Genomic DNA, 17,703 nt, shown 5'->3' with positions numbered 1-17,703 from the left:
GACGTGAGTCATGTGGAAGAATGTCCCCCCAAGTTCAGCCGCGGTTGCTTGTGAAATACAAGTCGTCCCCTCCAGCTGTCAATCATTGCTCTGCTGGGGAGGTATTTTTTCCCGCGCTGATCTTTGATCTACAAACCAAAGTCAAGGTTTAATTATAAACAGCCCGGAGCGGCACCGCGGGGGAGCAGGGCCTTGGAGGTGAACTTGGACGTGTAGGGACAGTACAGGAATGGTCGTGAGGCAGGGAACATGAAAGTTTGGGGACAGTTAAGTAATGATCCTGGGGGATGCAGGTGAACGTGAACAAAGCCTCGGAAATAAACTTGAACTTCTAGGGACAGTCCAGGAATGATCCTGAGGGAGGGAACGCGACGTTTGGGGACAGTCGACTATTACTACTGGGGAGGCTAGGGAGGGTGGTGAGCGAAAATGTTTAGAAAAAGGAATCAGGAATCATTGTGACTCGTGGCTGGAAAATACTTCATGCTTATAGTCTTGGCTGGGACGACCTGGAAATGTTTGTGTATGTGTCTGTGTGTGTTTATGCCTTTGTATGTGTGTGTCTTTTGCTCTTTCGAATTCTCTTCTCTTGTCGGGCTGTTTTTCAAGACTACAGGCGACAAACAAGTAACATTTTAACATTAAAACTTATTGGAAAGGCTTCGATGTAGGAAGCATAAAGCGGCTGGGGACACGCCAACTTCACATCAACGCCCGCACATCATTAGAACTCTGGAAAACGATGACTGGTAAAAATCTGATTTCTCTCAGCTGACAGGTAATGAGCGTCCTGTCTTCTGGATTTCTTCTAGGAAAGGTCGGAAACCGCGGGAGGTTGGAACCGCCGACAGGAGCAGGTTAACAGGGCGGTAAATCTGTCGACGGGAAACTTCAGGAGTTACAAACTCGGACAGGAAATTGATTAAGCTGGGATATTTGAGACTGGCTCCGTGCCGGGGGGCCGCTCTTAAGTTTGCATTAATGATGATCGTCTTACTCAATTAGACCACATTAATCTACTTCCTACCCCTCCAAACATATTTCACAGTACGTTGATGAAGGTTAGACGTCCAGGAAATAAGATACGCCAAAAGTAATTACTCAAGCAACTGGATAAAATTTTGAAACAGTCAGACGTTTCAGACAGCATCCACTGTCTTCCGTCAGTGACTAACGATGGGACTGAGAACACCGTACATATTTCACAGTACGGTGATGAAGATTCCACGTAAATCAATCTCTAAAACTGGATATGATGCAGAGAATAGTTCCTAACGTTTCGAGTGACATCCGTCAATCTTCTTCAGTGGCTCTAGAATGAACACAACACGTCATTTGTCAGTGACATCATGTAGTGCACTCTGAGGATTGACTTCTTCTGTCAGTTGTACTGATTAGTTGGTCTTGAGATTTTTCAAGGTAAAATATTCGCAAGTGGACATCGTGAGAACAGAGTGTGTGTTGGGGGGGGGGGGGGGGGCTGGGGGGCGTGCATATGTCTATATCCCCTCCCTGAAACGGTGTGTACGTGTATATAGACCTTCCTTTCAAACTGTTTTCATGTCGATTATACAGAAAAGTATTTTTTTTAAATCCGAGAATCACTGAATTAAGTAGCTTTAGCCTCAAAGTACTCTCTCTGATGTCAGGAAGTGTACCTTGAGGCCACTGATACTTGAGACACGGCCCGCGGCAAGCTTAAGGAGTAAGTCTTTAATCCTGTATTCATGTTGATCGCTCTATTGGCTTCCAGGTTTGGGCATGAAATACGCAATCTCCAAGCAGATGTCAGGATCAGATTCAGTGATTTACGTCTGTTTTTGCACGGTTTAGCACATCCTTTTAGTAGCGATTCATTTTCTCATAGGAGACGAGTCGTCAAAAGGTGAACTACTTGATAGAATCACTAAATGTTGCAAAAACTCGCGTAAACACTGATCCTTGCATCTGCTTGGAAAGTAGGAAATGCGTATTGGCACGCGAGAGTGCTGGCATCGAGGTCAATCCCTAAGCAGATATGGGGCAAGATCGTAACACTTTTTTTGTACTTCCACGCCATGGTAACAATCAGCTCCTCCTGGCGCCCAATATTATATTGCATCGTCAACTTCGAGTTGACAAAAAACAGGATCCCCTGTCAAGTCACCAGCGAGATGTCCATGTAACGCCATGGCCTCTCACAAAAGCGCCACCTATCATGTCTTGTGCTACTGAGTATATATATATTTATGGCCTCAGTCGGTCAGCATTGACCATGGCAAAATTCTAATTCACATAAGCCCTACAGCATCGACTATGGCTAAACACCCCTATACGGGAATGGCCACATAAATCACATCTGTAAGCTGATTCAGTTTTGAGGGCAATGAGTAGTTTCGGATGTATGTGCTTTCCCTTCACAACAAGAGCACTGATAGGTATAACAAGAACATACTTGCCAAATACAACTCTGCAATTTGTCTTTATTTGCTATACAGTAGGTTTGTATTTTATATTACAACAATGACGACAAATTTAACGGGTCAGCCAGACAATAAAGACAGCGGCTAACAGAGACACAATCTTGGCAGATACAGCACAAGTAGACACATCTTTGTTACTTGCTTACAAACGCATCAAAGATACCAATACAAACCATAGCATAATTGTCAAATAAAATGAACCAATACAACATAAGATTTGAACATTTAACATAGTTAACACAGAGATCTAGCCTAAAAAGTAACTTATGTTTAAGGTATTTCAAAACTAAGTTCTCTGCTAGCCACTTGTTGGCCTAAAGTATCTTTAGATCTAGCAGAATAGTTACAATGCTCACACTTGAAGGGTTTCTCACTGGTATAATTTCATATGCCAAGACAGAGTAGTATAACTGTAAGCCGTCCTGTACCCACACTCCTCACACATGAAGGAACTTGTGTCCACTCTTTTTAGCCGACTGTTTTTCTGAGGTAACTATTCGTGAAGTGAAATATTTGTACTGGTCACATTTTGAAGTTTGATGAGTTTAATTAAAAACTAAAGGGCTTCACACCCGTATATGTTTCCATATGTCCAGAAGAGCAAGACATGTGAGTAGTCCTGTATACTAACCACACTTGAGATGTTTTGCACCTCAAACGTGTAGTGGTTTCTTATATGTATAGAAAAGACAAGACAAGCCTAAAATTCGTCCTCCACCTCCCACACATGGTGTCCAACTTATATGTTTCTTCTTGTGCAATTTCATACTCTTTCCTTGTGAAGCAGAATAGTCACATATGTCAACATTTGTAGGGTTTTTCACCTGTATGGTTTCTCATATGCAGGGTTAGGCGATACCTGTCAGCCGTCCTGAACCCGCACTATAAACACATGTAGGGTTTCTCTCCCGTGTGCGTAGTCATGTGCCGGTCTAAACCGCTTTTTGTTGCAGCAGAATAGTCGCACTGGTCACATTTGTAGGGTTTTTCACCTGTATGTCTTCTCATATGCACGTATAGGTGAGACCTTTTGGCTGTCTTGTAACCGCACTCTCCACACATGTAGGGTTTATCACCAGAATGTTTACTAGCCATGTGCAAATTCAAACTGCTTTTCTGTGCAGCAGAATAGTCACACATGTCACATTTGTAGGGTTTTTCACCTGTATGCTTTCTCATATGCTCGGATAGGTGAGACCGGTCAGCCGTCCTGTATCCACACTCTCCACACATGTAGGGTTTGTCCCCCGTGTGTGTAGCCATGTGTCGGTCTAAATTGGCTTTCTTTGCAGCAGAATAGTCACACTGGTCACATTTGAAGGGCTTCTCACCTGTATGTGTTCTCATATGTCGGGACAGAGAAGACCTCTCAGCCGTCCTGAAACCACACTCTCCACACATGTAGGGTTTCTCTCCCGTGTGTGTAAACACATGTCGGTCTAAATCATTTTTCCTTGCAGCAGAATGGTCGCACTGGTCACATTTGAAGGGCTTCTCACCTGTATGTTTTCTTACATGTATTAATAGATTCACCTTTGAAGCTGCCCTGTAATCACAATCTGTACATGCGAAGCGTTTGTCCATAGTACGTTTAACCGCAGGCCTTCCCGTCTGCTCTGTTCGACTCTGTACGGGAGGACGGTCAGATTTTATCCCGCACGTTTCCTTGCATGGAATGTCCTCTTCTGTCTCCTGCTGCGTTCCCGTGTCCATTGTCCCGCTGCTGCTTGTATCGTTCACAGGGTGTGCAGTCGGTAGGTCGTCTATAGAAATCTCGCTGCTTCGGTCATCCATTTCTGATAACAATAAATCAGTTAAAACTATAGCATTACCACCTTGATGAACTGAAAGTGTGCTTGATACCTCTTACCATCTTTATCTTACCCACATTATAGTTACGTATGTCACGTGTCTTAAAGTTCAATCATGGAAAGCAGCTAATCGGTAAAACTTCATTATTACTTATGCAAATTAGTACCACATTTGCATAGAATCTAGTGATGAGTTTTCAGCTATGAGAATCGTAACGTCACATAAGCTATCCACAAACCAAATGCACAACGAGACGTCATCTCATCTGCTATTCTCCTGCCAAGAATAACAAACGGGCATTGTGGCTGCGACATTGTGGCCTGGACGTCCAAGAAAACTGATAAAGTACTAGGTTATGTTGTTCACACTCACGAAAACATCTTCTTGGCCACATGCCCCCCTCCCCATGTTCACCCTACAATACTTACATATGATTATATTTTCAAATTACCCCCAGATTTGAAGTAGCTTCTGTGGTAACGCAATATGGCGAAAGATGGTGATAAAAATATATCTTACCTATCTACCAAAACCGTTCAGAGTTGATATAGAGTCGAATTAGGTTGAAAATCGCCTCAGATTGAACAGGAATGACAACCTCGTACGGCACAAAATGGCGGACTCACAGGTCAAACTGTCACGGAGCAAAGGTCAAAGTTGATAAACCTGATTCCCCAGACTGTGTCGCTGAAAGCCTCTCACCTCATCCCGGCTTCCTCTGGTGTTAGTTTAAGCAACTGTCTATTACACCTGTGTCTATTCTAAGATCATAATTTTTGTTTAGAAAGAGAGACAATCGAGAAAATGGGTAAAGAAGATTTTTGACAAGTTCATGCTGTAATAGTTGTTTATACATAGTAGTACATTTCGCAATGAGACCTATAGGAATATAAACATATACAAGCAGTTCAAATCGGTTGGTTTTAGTATCTTTATATTCTCTGTACCTCCTATCAATGCTCTAAAATTTGAGTCACCTATCTATCGTATGTGCCTACTATGTATTGTTATTAGTTAATACGGATATGCATTGCATGCATTTGTCTTTTAGCACCATAACATCGAAAGAAGTGTCATTAGACAACTTAAATATTCTAACGAGAGTATAAAGTCGCATCAATGCATCAATGTACTATCAAACGTTTCATAACTTAAAACAGCTACATACGTAACATCTTGCTATACACACACGGGAAGAATAACTTGTGCAAATATTCAAACGTTCGCGACATCAAATGGCCTGCTTCATACAGGGCTCATTAGAAACGTTCCACATTTCCATATGAACAATAATGCACACAATACTTGTAAATAGTTGCTGGGCAATCAATTATAATGTTCTTTACTGGCCATACCGATGCTATTAGTCATCGCTGGAGCTGCATTAATCCATGATGCAGAGTCTAGTACTTTTAAATACAAGTTCACCATGTTGTCATCATGTTAAACATACAGTTATCGTTCAAATTATCATGGAACGTCAGTATTCCACCACACATCCGGTTTCCAGAATGAGGAGCAACGTAAACTATTCACATGGACATCAGCCTGCACCGTAACTTTTGCTATTGAGTACACCGTCGTCAAGATAGCCATTGGTATAACAAACATCTTAGCAACTGTGATTTGCTTGTGGGACGAAATTCTTATTTTTCCCATAAAGAATAATAATCACATTAACTACACTTGAATTTGAAATGTTTTGTACATCAAACGTGTAGTGGTTTCTTATATGCATAGTCAAAACAAGCCTGAAAGCCGTCCTCAACACGCAATCCCCACACATTGGTGTCTAACTTGTTTCTTCTTGGGCAATTTCATACTCTTTCCTTGTGAAGCAGAATAGTCACACACACATGTCACATTTGAAGTTTTTTTCACCTGTATGTGTTTTCATATGCCGGGACAGAGAAGACCTGTCAGCCGTCCTGAACCCGCACTCTCCACACATATAGGGTTTCTCTCCCGTGTGTTTAAACATATGCCGGTCTAAATCGCTTTTCGTTGCAGCAGAATAGTCGCACTGGTCACATTTGTAGGGTTTTTCACCTGTATGTTTTCTTTTATGTACGGATAGGTTAGACCTGTTGGCCGTCCTGAATCCGCACTCTCCACACATGTAGGGTTTCTCTCCCGTGTGTTTAAACATATGCCGGTCTAAATCGCTTTTCGTTGCAGCAGAATAGTCACACTGGTCATATTTGTAGGGTTTTTCACCTTTGTGCTTTCGCATATGCAACGTTAGGTAAGACCTGACAGTCGTCCTGTATCCACACTCTCCACACATGTAGGGTTTCTCTCCCGTGTGTGTAGCCACATGTCGGTCTAAATCGGCTTTTCTTGCAGCAGAATAGTCGCAATGGTCACATTTGTAGGGTTTTTCACCTGTATGCTTTCGCATATGCAGGGTTAGGTAAGACCTGACAGTCGTCCTGTATCCACACTCTCCACACATGTAGGGTTTCTCACCAGTGTGTATTCTCATATGTTCGGATAGGGTAGATCTGTTTGTTGTTCTGTATCCACACTCGCCGCACATGTAGGGTTTGTCTCCAGTGTGCCTAGCCAAGTGTCGCTCTAGATTGCCTTTCTGTGCAGCAGAATATTCACACTGGTCACATTTGTAGGGTTTCTCACCTGTATGCGTTCTTGTATGTTTTAATAGGTCAGCATTTTTAGCTGCCCTGTAGCCACACTCGGTACATACGAAGCCACTATCCCCAGTATGTGTTCTCATATGCACGGTTAGGGAAGACCGGCCAGCTGTCCTGTATCCACATTCTCTACACTTGTAGGGTTTCCCATCAATATGTCTTCTCATATGCTCGGATAGGTTAGACCTGCCGGCCGTCCTGTATCCACACTCGCCACACATATAGGGTTTTTCTCCAGTGTGCTTAGTCCTGTGTCGCTCTAGATTGCCTTTCTGTGCAGCAGAATATTCGCACTGGTCACACTTATAGGGTTTTTCACCTGTATGTTTTCTGATATGTTTTAATAGGTCAGCATTTTTAGCTGCCCTGTAGTCACACTCCGCACACGCCAAGCGTTTGTCCACAGTATGTTTCACCGCAAGCTCATTCGTCTGCTCTGTTCGACCCTGTACGGGAGGATGGTCAGATTTTACCCCGCACGTTTCCTCGCATTGAATGTCCCTTTCCTTGCACCGCTGCCTTCCCGTGCCCATTGTCCCGCTGCTGCTTGTATCGTTCACAGGGTGTGCAGTCGGTAGGTCGTCTATAGCAATCTCGCTGCTTCGGTCGTCCATTTCTAATAACAATAAATCAGTTAAAACTATAGCATTACCACCTTGATGAACTGAAAGAGTGCTTGATACCTCTTACCATCTTCATCTTAACCACATTTCAGTTACGTATGTCACATGTCTTAAAGTTTAATCATGGAAAGCAACTAATCGGTAAAACTTCATTATTACTTATGCAAATTAGTACTACATTTGCATAGAATCTAGTGATGTGTTTTCAGCTATGAGAATCGTAACGTCACATAACACAGGGAAACGACCTACCGACAATAGATTTCGGCCATTTTATGCAAATTAGCAATTTTGCGACGTACCGGAAAATGGCGTCCCATTTGGCCCATTCAAACTTCCCACCAAACTGGAATTAGTAGAATAAGTTCTCTTCGTGGTACGCATTTAGAATTTATATCAAATTGTAGGTAGATTTGTCATAAACTTGATGGCGAAAACCGCACGGGCGTACCATTGAGAGGTAAGCTCAGACACGTCCGAAGAGTTGTAATACATTTAGATATGAAGTTCTGATGTGACCTCGCGACCTCGTGTGATTTTGCGACAAAAGGCGAAATTACGGCCCGAAGCTGCCGGGGAGCTTACTTTAAGATGGAAATTTCACATATATATTCAAATATATATTATTGTGAGCTGCCGCGAGCAAATGTGACATAGGCGCTATTGTTAATGTTTCCCTGTGCATAAGCTATATTTCTACAAACCAAATGCACAACGAGACGTCATCTCATCTGCTAATCTCCTGCCAAGACTAACAAACGGGCATTGTGGCTGCGAAATTGTGGTCTGGACGTCCAAGAAAGCTGCTTAAGTACTAGGTTATGTTGTTCACACTCACGAAAACATCTTCTTGGCCACATGCCCCCCTCCCCATGTTCACCCTACAATACTTACACATATGATTATATTTTCAACTTACCCCCAGATTTGAAGTAGCTTCTGTGGTAACGCAATATGGCGAAAGATGGTGATAAAAATATATCTTACCTATCTATCAAAAACCGTTCAGAGTTGATATCGAGTCGAATTAGGTTGAAAATCGCCTCAGATCGACAGGTACGTATGACACCTCTCGCACGGCACAAAATGGCGGATAGGCGTAATCACAGGTCAAACAGTCACGAAGCAAAGGTCAAAGTTGATAAACCTGATTACCCAGATTGTGTCCCTGAAGATCTCTCGCCGGATCGCGGCCTCTTCTGGTGTTAGTTTAAATAACTGTTTATTCTACGATCACTATACTTATCTAGTAAGAGAGACAATCAAGTAAATGGATAGGAGAAGATTTTTGAAAAGTTCATGCTGTAATAGTTGTTTATACATAGTAGTACATTTCGCAATGAGACCTATAAGAATACACATAAACTTGTATAATCAGTTCAAATCGGTTGGTTTTAGTATCTTTATATTCTCTGTACCTCCTATCAATGCTCTAAAATTTGAGTCACCTATCTATCGTATGTGCCTACTATGTATTGTTATTAGTTAATACGGATATGCATTGCATGCATTTGTCTTTTAGCACCATAACATCGAAAGAAGTGTCATTAGACAACTTGAATATTCTAACGAGAGTATAAAGTCACATCAATACATCAATGTACTATCAAACGTTTCATAACTTAAAACAGCTACATACGTAACATCTTGCTATACACACACGGGAAGAATAATTTGTGCAAATATTCAAACGTTCGCGACATCAAATGGCCTGCTTCATACAGGGCTCATTAGAAACGTTCCAAATTTCCATATGAATAATAATGCACACAATACTTGTAAATAGTTGCTGGGCAATCAATTATAATGTTCTTTACTGGCCATACCGATGCTATTAGTCATCGCTGGAGCTGCATTAATCCATGATGCAGAGTCTAGTACTTTTAAATACAAGTTCACCATGTTGTCATCATGTTAAACATACAGTAATCGATCAAATTATCATGGAACGTCAGTATTCCATCACACATCCGGTTTCCAGAATGAGGAGCAACGTAAAATATTCACATGGACATCAGCATGTACCGTAACTTTTGCTATTGAGAACACCGTCGTCAAGATAGCCATTGGTATAACACACATCTTAGCAACTGTGATTTGCTTGTGGGACGAAATTCTTATTTTTCCCATAAAGAATAATAATCACATTAAGTACACTTGAATTTGAAATGTTTTGCACATCAAACGTGTAGTGGTTTCTTATATGTTGATAGGTTAAGACAAGCCTAAAACCCGTCCTCTAACTACAGATGGCGTCTAACTTGTGTGCGTCTTCTTGTGAAGTTTCATACTCTTTCTGTGTGCAGTAGAATAGTCACACATGTCACATTTGTACTAGTAGGGGTTTTCACCTGTATGCTTTCGCATATGCAGGGTTAGGTAAGACCTGTCAGCCGTCCTGAACCCGCACTCTCCACACATGTAGGGTTTCTCTCCCGTGTGTTTAGCCACATGTCAGTCTAAATTGCTTTTCCTTGCAGCAGAATACTCACAGCGGTCAGATCTGTAGGGTTTTTCATCTGTATGCTTTCTCATGTGGCGGTCTAAATTGCTTTTCTGTGCAGCAGAATATTCACACTGGTCACATTTGTAGGGTTTTTCACCTGTATGCTTTCGCATATGCCGGGTTAGGTAAGACCTGTCAGCCGTCCTGTATCCACATTCTCCACACATGAAGGGTTTCTCTCCGGTGTGTCTAGCCATGTGTAGGTCTAAATTGACTTTTTTTGCAGCAGAATAGTCACACTGGTCACATTTGTAGCTATAGGGTTTTTCACCTGTGTGTGTTTTCATATGCCGGGACAGAGAAGACCTGTCAGCCGTCCTGAGCCCACATTCTCCACACATGTAGGGTTTCTCTCCCGTGTGTGTAGCCATATGTCGGTCTAAATCGCTTTTCCTTGCAGCAGAATAGTCACACTGGATACATTTGTAGGGTCTTTCACCTGTGTGCTTTCGCATATGTACGGTTAGGTAAGACCTGTCGGCCGTCCTGTATCCACACTCGCCACACATGTAGGGTTTTTCTCCAGTGTCCTTAGCCCTGTGTCGCTCTAGATGGCCTTTCTGTGCAGCAGAATAGTAGCACTGGTTACATTTATAGGGTTTCTCACCTGTATGTGTTAATAGATTTGCTTTTAAAGCTGTCCTGTACTCGCACTCTGTACATCCGAAGGGTTTGTCCACAGTACGTTTCACAGCAAGCCTGTCCGTCTGCTCTGTTCGACTCTGTACGGGAGGATGGTAAGATTTTACCCCGCACGTTTCCTCGTATGGGATGCCCTCCTCATTGTCCTGCTGCTTTCCGGTGCCCATTGTCCCGCTGCTACCTGTCTGGTTCCCAGGGTGTGCAGTCGGTAGATCGTCCACAGGAATCTCGCGTCTTCGGTCGTCCATTTCTAATGAGAAACAATTAATCATCAAAATTGAAGCTTAGTCACCTTGCTGTACTAAAAGAGTGTTTGATACCTCTTTGTCTTACCCACTTTCTTAGTTACCCATGTGAAATGTTTTAAAGCCCAATTATGCAAATCAGTTCCTTATTTACATATGTGATTAGAATCTAGTCATGTTAATTTTCCACCATGTATCAAACCAATAAGCCCATGCATGTGCAGCGTCAAAGGGGAAGGCCCCTAGCCTGAGTACCAGCCTCCGTAGTGACCGCTGGGTAAAAAAAAATCGCTTGCTATCAATCAATCAATCAATCAATCAATCAATCCTTCATCTCCTTCCAGGATGTTCTTGCTATCCATGGTTTAAATACCAAGCGATTTGTTTTGAGCCAGTGGTCACTACGGAGGCTGGTACTCAGGCTAGAAGGTCCCTTGCTTGTAAACTTTTTTTTGTCTTTCCATTGTCTCGATTTGCAGGACAATGTCCAGATGGGTTTGTTTACGTCTCAGGGGCCTCATCTTTGACACTGCACATGCGTACTAGTACTCAAATGGGCTTGTTCCACAACGATCCGTTATCTCCTTGAATTATTCTTTTGTCAACTCTAGTAAATGGCCAATGGAGTTCCAAAAAAGCTGATAAAGGTAGGGTGCTAAGATATGTTGTTCACAAAAAGTTACACGAAAATACCCTCTTGGCCACATGTCCCCCTCACCATGTTCACCCTATACCTGCAGATTTAAAGAAGCTGTACTTAACTCTCTCCCAGTACATCGAGAGTACGCACAGACTCGATGCGCTCTTCTTGAAACACTTCCAGCAACACGCAAGCACAAGCCACCAAGAGTTAGATACATAGAGAGACATTCGACTCGTAGCTGACCCAAGCGTAGCCCAGCACCAAGAGACCACGTCTAGCGATATAATAGACGTTAAACAAGGACAACAACAACACAACATGGCTGGTGGTGGTGGGAAAAACATCTTACCTGTCTATCAAAAACCGTTTACAGTTGATATAGAGTCGAGGTAAGTTGAATATCCCCTCAGATTGGACAGAAATGACCCACTCCTCGCACGGCACAAAATGGCGGACAGGCGTAATGTGTGAAATTACAGGTCAAATTTGGGGCGAGGCAAAGGTGAAAGTTGACAAACCTGATTACCCACATTACTCTAACGTGATAGCTTTTCTGGTACATCGGTTTAAACAACTGTCTAGTCTACGATCACTATATAAGCTAGTTCGGAGTTGCTACAACGCATGTGCAGTGTCAAAGGTGAAGGCCCCGGCGACGGAAACAAGACCCGTCTGGGCGTTGTTATGCAAATCGAGACAATGTGAGGCGAGCACTGTTTCCGTCGCGGGGGCCTTCACCTTTGACACTGCACATGCGTTGTAGCAACTCCGAACTAGCTTATTTCTTGAGAAAGAGAGAGAATCAAGAAAAATGGGTAGAATGATATTTTCGAAAAGTGCATGTTTTTAATAGTTAAAAGATATTTGTTTGTATATAGTAGTACATTTTGCAATGAGACCTATAAGAATATACATAAACAGTTTGGCTTTAGTGTCGTTATTTCTATGTACTTCCTAACAATGTTCTAGAATTTGAGTTACCTATCTATTGTATTATCATGACTATCATGCATGCAGTTGACCGGCCCTACAAAAAAAGGGGCTACCATTAATGGTCAGAACGGCGGACAAACGCTGTCACGGATTAGTCATTATAGAGCTGAAATGTCAATGTTTACATAACCACAAATGCCCGTTTATAACGTAAGATTCTTGTTGTGGTTTCTATCAGTCGTCTTGGTGTAATCAGCCTTTATTGTTAAATTGTCCGTTTTATTTCATGAATCTGGTTGAGTTTTTTTTTCTACCACAAAACTACAAACTTTATTGCATCGGCTTTTTGTACAAAACATTAGGTTTGACGTCAAGATTAGTTCACACTGAACAGGTCAATAAGTTGACGGCCGATAATTAAAGATAAAATAAAGATAAACACGGCAAATGTCTTTGGAAGATTTTAATTTAAATTAGCTGCAGTGCAGTGCAAAGCAAAACCAGTTACTAATACTCCGAGGAACGTTGCAGACTGTACACAGTCGTTGTGCACTAGTTCTAAGAAAAGAACCTTGATATCTAGTGATCTAGCAACCTCATGAACATATTCACGTATATCTATTGTCAATCTCTCAAGACGCTCTGCATCCTTTTCTCGTGCGTACATTGTCTTTATTCTAAATACTGACATAATAGTTACTGCGTACCACACGCATAGGACTTTGTAAATCTTTGTCATAGTCACATTGTCGTACAGTAATCGATATTGAACTAGAGTCCTCACATCCCTTCGGTGAATCGCATTATGTTTTACCACTACCCTTTCCATCTTTCCTGTGCAATACTGCTTCTCACCAATGCTAAGTATAGTTACGCCAAACATAGTTACTCAAGCAACTGGATAAAGTTTTGAAACCGTCAGACGTTTCAGACAGCATCCACTGTCATCAAATGTAGTCAGTGACTAACGATAGGACTGAGAACACCAGGTTTTATACCAAAACTCTGAATAGATATGCTAATAAGGTTAAGACAATCTAGGATGTCTTGAAGTAGTCTTTAGAAAAAGATTAATTCAAGACCAAGTTTTAAGCCAATAGTTCAATTAGCTACTGTTGTTTTAGTACAGTAAAACAGTAAGGTGTTCTCCGTCCTATCGTTAGTCACTGACGAAAGACAGTGGATGCTGTCTGAAACGTCTGACTGTTTCAAAACTCTATCCAGTTGCTTGAGTAACTATTTTTGGCGTATCTTACTACCTGGATGTCTAACTTTCATCAACAACGTGCATCAACGTATAGTTATCCGTCCTGTAGACGCACTACGTTTTGATTACAGCTCAGACACTATGGAGCAACACTTTTCACCCATTTGAAGTTCATGAGGAGCGTGTGTGGACCTGTGCTTTAACGTTTAGAGAAAAGTAGTAGAAACTATTTTTTTTCTAAACGTTAAATCGCGGTCGCTTTCAATCACTTCCAAAGTGCCAAAGTTGCCAATCTGAAAACATCTTTGGAAAGCTGACACCTTCCACCATTTCACTGGCGAGTCTGTTTTGTCAGATGTAGTCGTTAACGCAAGTTAGAAAGGGATTTGTCGGGAAATGGCTGATACGAATCTGAGTTTCAGTGCGATTCACGTGGTTTGATTGGTCGGGGTGTACCTGTATGCTTTCTCATATGTCCGTGTATGCTAGACCTGCTAGCTGTCCTGAATCCGCACTCTCCACACATGTAGGGTTTTTCTCCACTGTGCTCATTAAGCATGTGTTGGTCCAAAGTGGCTTCTCGTGCAGCAGAATAGTCGCACTGGTCACATTTATAGGGTTTACCACCTGTATGCTTTCTCATATGTCTTGATAGGCTAGATCTATCAGCTGTTCTGAATCCGCACTCTCCACACATGTAGGGCTTTTCTCCAGTGTGTTTAAACATGTGTTGGTCCAAAGTGGCTTTTCGTGCAGAAGAATAGTCGCACTGGTCACACTTATAAGTATGCGTTCTCATATGTTTTGAGAAACGAAAATAGTTGGCCGTCCTGTACCCACAAACTTCACAAATGTAGGGCACTTCTGCGGCGTGTTTATCAAGCATGTGTTGGTCTAAATAAGCTTTCAGTGTAGCGGAATATTTGCACTGGTCACATTTGTAGAGTTTCTCACCTAAATGCTTTCTCATCATATGTATGCTTAGGTGAGACCTGCTAGCTGTCCTGAATCCGCACTCTCCACACATGTAGGGCATTTCTCCATTGTGTTTAATGATGTGTTCGTCTAAAGTAGCTTTCCGCGCAGTAGAATAGTCGCACTGGTCACACTTATAAGTTTTCACATCGGTATGTGTTCTCATATGTTCGGATATGTGAGACCTGTCTTTCGTTCTGTGTCCACACTCTCCAGGCATATAGGGCTTTTCTACATTGTGTTTAAGCATGTGTTGGTCTAAAGTGTCTTTTCTTTCAGCAGAATAGTCACACAGGTCACATTTGTAGAGTTTCTCACCTGCATGCGTTCTCATATGTCTTGAGAAACGAAAATAGCTGGTCGTCCTGAAACAACACGCGTACGCTTTACAAATGTAGGGCATTTCTGCGGCGTGTTCATAAAACATGTGTTTGTCTAAATGGCCTTTAAGTAGAGCAGAAAAGTCACACTGGTTGCATTTTAAGGGTTGTTTACCTGTATGTTTTCTTGTATGTCTGAATAGATTTGTCTTCCAAGCTGTCCTGTAGTCACAATCCGTACACGCGAAGCGTTTGTCCGCAGAACGTTTCCCCGCGAGCCTGTCCGTCTGTTCTGTTTGACCCTGTAGGGGAGGATGGGCAGATTTTACCCCGCACGCTTCCTTGCGCGGAACGCCATCTTCCTTCTTGTGCTGCCTTCCAGTGTCTAATTTCTCGCTGTTCTTGGTCTTGTTCCCAGGCTGTACAGTCGACAACTCGTCCATAGCAATCTCGCTTCTTCTCTCGTCCATTTCTATAAACAACAATAAAAGATAAAAATTGGTTTTAGAAAATATAGCGAACTATCCATATTCACTCTTTAAAAATCCTGGTACAGCGTAGCCTGGTCCCAGTCTCTAGGGTCGGCTTAGTTGTGTTTTACCGGGCCAGTCAATTTCTGATGGCCTTTCTACCTCTGGCTACCATCCTACTTCCGCTACACCCCACTTCCGCTGCCTTCCTACTTTTCCGCCGCCCCTAGAGACTGGCAGCTTGTCAATACGGGCCTGATTCAAGGCGCATCAGATTGATGCGCCCAATGGGAACAGAGCAGACTGATCTAATTATTCCGCTGAGCTCTGATTGGCGCGCCAGGTTGGCGCGCGTTTTCAGCTGTTCGGTCCCTCTGCTCATTACCATATCTAACATGGCCGCCATCTAAGACGAGCGACGCTCGCGCGCACCACAAGGCTGCAGAAAACATTGTTTCTAAGGCTTACTTGTCGCTAAACTAGCTTAAAATCTGAGCTATACTGGGTCCCCAATGCCCCTCTGATCTCATGGCTGTCACTCTGGAAATTAGCATGAAAGGACAACATGTCGCTATCAGAAACGTGACCCAGGCAGTACAACAACAATACCCGTGAGATTTTCGGACGGCCGAGCAAGATCTTGATTATCACGATATTTCAGTTTGTATGGATTGGAGGGGGAATTTGGAGAATTGGGAACAACAACCTTTGGTATTTACTTGTGCTTCTAAACAAGGTATAGATTGATCCCTGGTCAACACAAAAGAGCACATTGCTACTGAGTACGTGATGCAACCAAGGAGGTTTAATCAACTGACAATTGTTCCGCTAGCCAATTATCCTACACAAACAGATCCTGATTCGCCGCCGTGGGCAGCGCCCATGTCCAATCGCGCTGTCAGACCGCGAGACACCCGGCGCTGGGAGGGCCATAAATCGAGAGGATTTTCTATTATATCCGACCATACCCTAGGTGCCGAACTAATTAATCCAAGGCCGTAAACAACACCCCGAGCGGGCTAAGCTGTCTGGGCGGGTGAGGGTCACTCACAGTGCCGTAGAGATATCGGGGAGGCACCGAGGGTATGGATTCCAGGCTAGGTACAGCGAGTCTGTTAATGTCGAACCCTTCCCCGTCTTTACATTGTAGTCCAATATAAACATCATGTTATTTTCGTGGGATGTTTCATCAATTGGTGCATACTGCATAACCACTGGGCTGCTTGGCAAAATATACTCCATGTAATATCATGTATTACCTTAGGATACCTTAGGACGACTCACAGCACGGCCATACACTATAATAGTGCACTATAGTCAATAGAGAACAGTACCGGGCGGCCATTTTCCTTCAACATGACGTAATATCAACAGTCAGCCTAATTGGCCAGGCTCAGTCATGTGAACAAACGTATCAACCAAGAGCCAGGCTGACTGTTGATATTGAAGGAAATTGGCCGCCCGGTACTGTTCTCTATTGACTATAGTGCACTATTATAGTGTCTGGCCGTGCTGTGAGTTAACTTGGGCTTTTCGGCGTTGCTAAAGTGCCCGTACACGCAGGTAAGGGCGTTAGGAGTTCAGGGAGACTAAGCATCCGGCCTGTCGCCAAATTTAAACGGCCGTAAAAAATTTTGTAGGAAGTGAAATTGTGTCGTGCCCCACGACTAAGAAGGGATAGTATACATGTATGTAATATCAAGAAAAAAACTATCTTCGTTAGTCGCCACGGCTACCACGCCGCGTGCCTGTAAAGCTGGTGTGTTACTCCTAATGGCGGTTATACCGGCTATATGGATACAGATACAGAATAAACGCATCAGAATCTTTAAGCAAAAGAGTGTTTTAAACCATGCCGTTGTTTCGCCTTGTCGATGCCCACAACAAACTTTACATCGTGATGCCACCCCCTCCCTCGTACAATTCGATCAGTAGCCTCCCAGTAAACAAACCTCTGTTTCTACAGCACTACAGAATCAGCGAACATAGAGTTGACAGGCAGCTAAAAAGTGTCTTACCTTTCTGTTTATGGTACTTGTTATTTGCTAAGAGGTCGAATTAGCTTCACAATGGCGTAAAACTGGAAATAATGTGACTCTCCGACAAACAAAAATGGCGGACAAACACTCTGACCCTTACGTGCTGCGGCGGTCGAAGGTCAAAGTTGAAACTCCTGATTACCCCATACTGTTCTAATCTTCGATAACTATT

The 17,703-nt window shown here is 42.8% G+C and overlaps 4 protein-coding genes across 5 annotated transcripts; all 4 read right to left on the bottom strand.

Moving 5' to 3' along the window:
• Nucleotides 1-2,442: 2,442 nt before the first annotated feature.
• On the bottom strand, nucleotides 2,443-4,897 carry LOC136442316 (zinc finger protein OZF-like). Its single transcript, XM_066439103.1, has 2 exons — nucleotides 4,794-4,897; nucleotides 2,443-4,258 (listed from the first exon to the last, which is right to left on the bottom strand). Exon 2 carries the CDS (start codon nucleotides 4,254-4,256, stop codon nucleotides 3,345-3,347), a length of 912 nt encoding a protein of 303 aa, XP_066295200.1. The 5' UTR covers nucleotides 4,257-4,258; nucleotides 4,794-4,897; the 3' UTR covers nucleotides 2,443-3,344.
• Nucleotides 4,898-5,586: 689 nt separating this feature from the next.
• LOC136442286 (zinc finger protein 665-like) lies at nucleotides 5,587-8,655 on the bottom strand. 2 transcript variants are annotated; one of them, XM_066439062.1, is made up of 2 exons: nucleotides 8,539-8,655; nucleotides 5,587-7,544 (listed from the first exon to the last, which is right to left on the bottom strand). In XM_066439062.1, the coding sequence occupies exon 2, from the start codon at nucleotides 7,540-7,542 to the stop codon at nucleotides 6,121-6,123; it is 1,422 nt and encodes a 473-aa protein (XP_066295159.1). In that variant the 5' UTR covers nucleotides 7,543-7,544; nucleotides 8,539-8,655; the 3' UTR covers nucleotides 5,587-6,120. The 2 variants fall into 2 exon arrangements, with proteins under 2 accessions (XP_066295159.1, XP_066295160.1); XM_066439063.1 differs by having other exon boundaries at nucleotides 8,471-8,651.
• Nucleotides 8,656-8,837: 182 nt separating this feature from the next.
• LOC136442314 (zinc finger protein 436-like) lies at nucleotides 8,838-12,051 on the bottom strand. The gene is made up of 2 exons (XM_066439101.1): nucleotides 11,937-12,051; nucleotides 8,838-10,949 (listed from the first exon to the last, which is right to left on the bottom strand). Exon 2 carries the CDS (start codon nucleotides 10,945-10,947, stop codon nucleotides 10,006-10,008), a length of 942 nt encoding a protein of 313 aa, XP_066295198.1. The 5' UTR covers nucleotides 10,948-10,949; nucleotides 11,937-12,051; the 3' UTR covers nucleotides 8,838-10,005.
• Nucleotides 12,052-12,515: 464 nt separating this feature from the next.
• On the bottom strand, nucleotides 12,516-17,622 carry LOC136442288 (zinc finger protein 567-like). Its single transcript, XM_066439065.1, has 2 exons — nucleotides 17,511-17,622; nucleotides 12,516-15,494 (listed from the first exon to the last, which is right to left on the bottom strand). The coding sequence occupies exon 2, from the start codon at nucleotides 15,490-15,492 to the stop codon at nucleotides 14,146-14,148; it is 1,347 nt and encodes a 448-aa protein (XP_066295162.1). The 5' UTR covers nucleotides 15,493-15,494; nucleotides 17,511-17,622; the 3' UTR covers nucleotides 12,516-14,145.
• Between the last annotated feature and the right edge of the window lie 81 nt (nucleotides 17,623-17,703).

The sequence above is a fragment of the Branchiostoma lanceolatum genome, chromosome 9 (genome assembly GCF_035083965.1).
Source record: "Branchiostoma lanceolatum isolate klBraLanc5 chromosome 9, klBraLanc5.hap2, whole genome shotgun sequence".
NCBI lineage: Eukaryota > Metazoa > Chordata > Leptocardii > Amphioxiformes > Branchiostomatidae > Branchiostoma > Branchiostoma lanceolatum.
The sequence above is the reverse complement of the archived record's forward strand: the minus strand, read 5'-3'. Positions and strand labels throughout refer to the sequence as shown.

Bases quoted from the DNA above. Each gene is read 5' to 3' on its own strand.
- LOC136442286 (XM_066439062.1), bottom strand. From the start codon at position 7,542: ATGGACGACCGAAGCAGCGAGATTGCTATAGACGACCTACCGACTGCA.
- LOC136442314 (XM_066439101.1), bottom strand. From the start codon at position 10,947: ATGGACGACCGAAGACGCGAGATTCCTGTGGACGATCTACCGACTGCA.
- LOC136442288 (XM_066439065.1), bottom strand. From the start codon at position 15,492: ATGGACGAGAGAAGAAGCGAGATTGCTATGGACGAGTTGTCGACTGTA.
- LOC136442316 (XM_066439103.1), bottom strand. From the start codon at position 4,256: ATGGATGACCGAAGCAGCGAGATTTCTATAGACGACCTACCGACTGCA.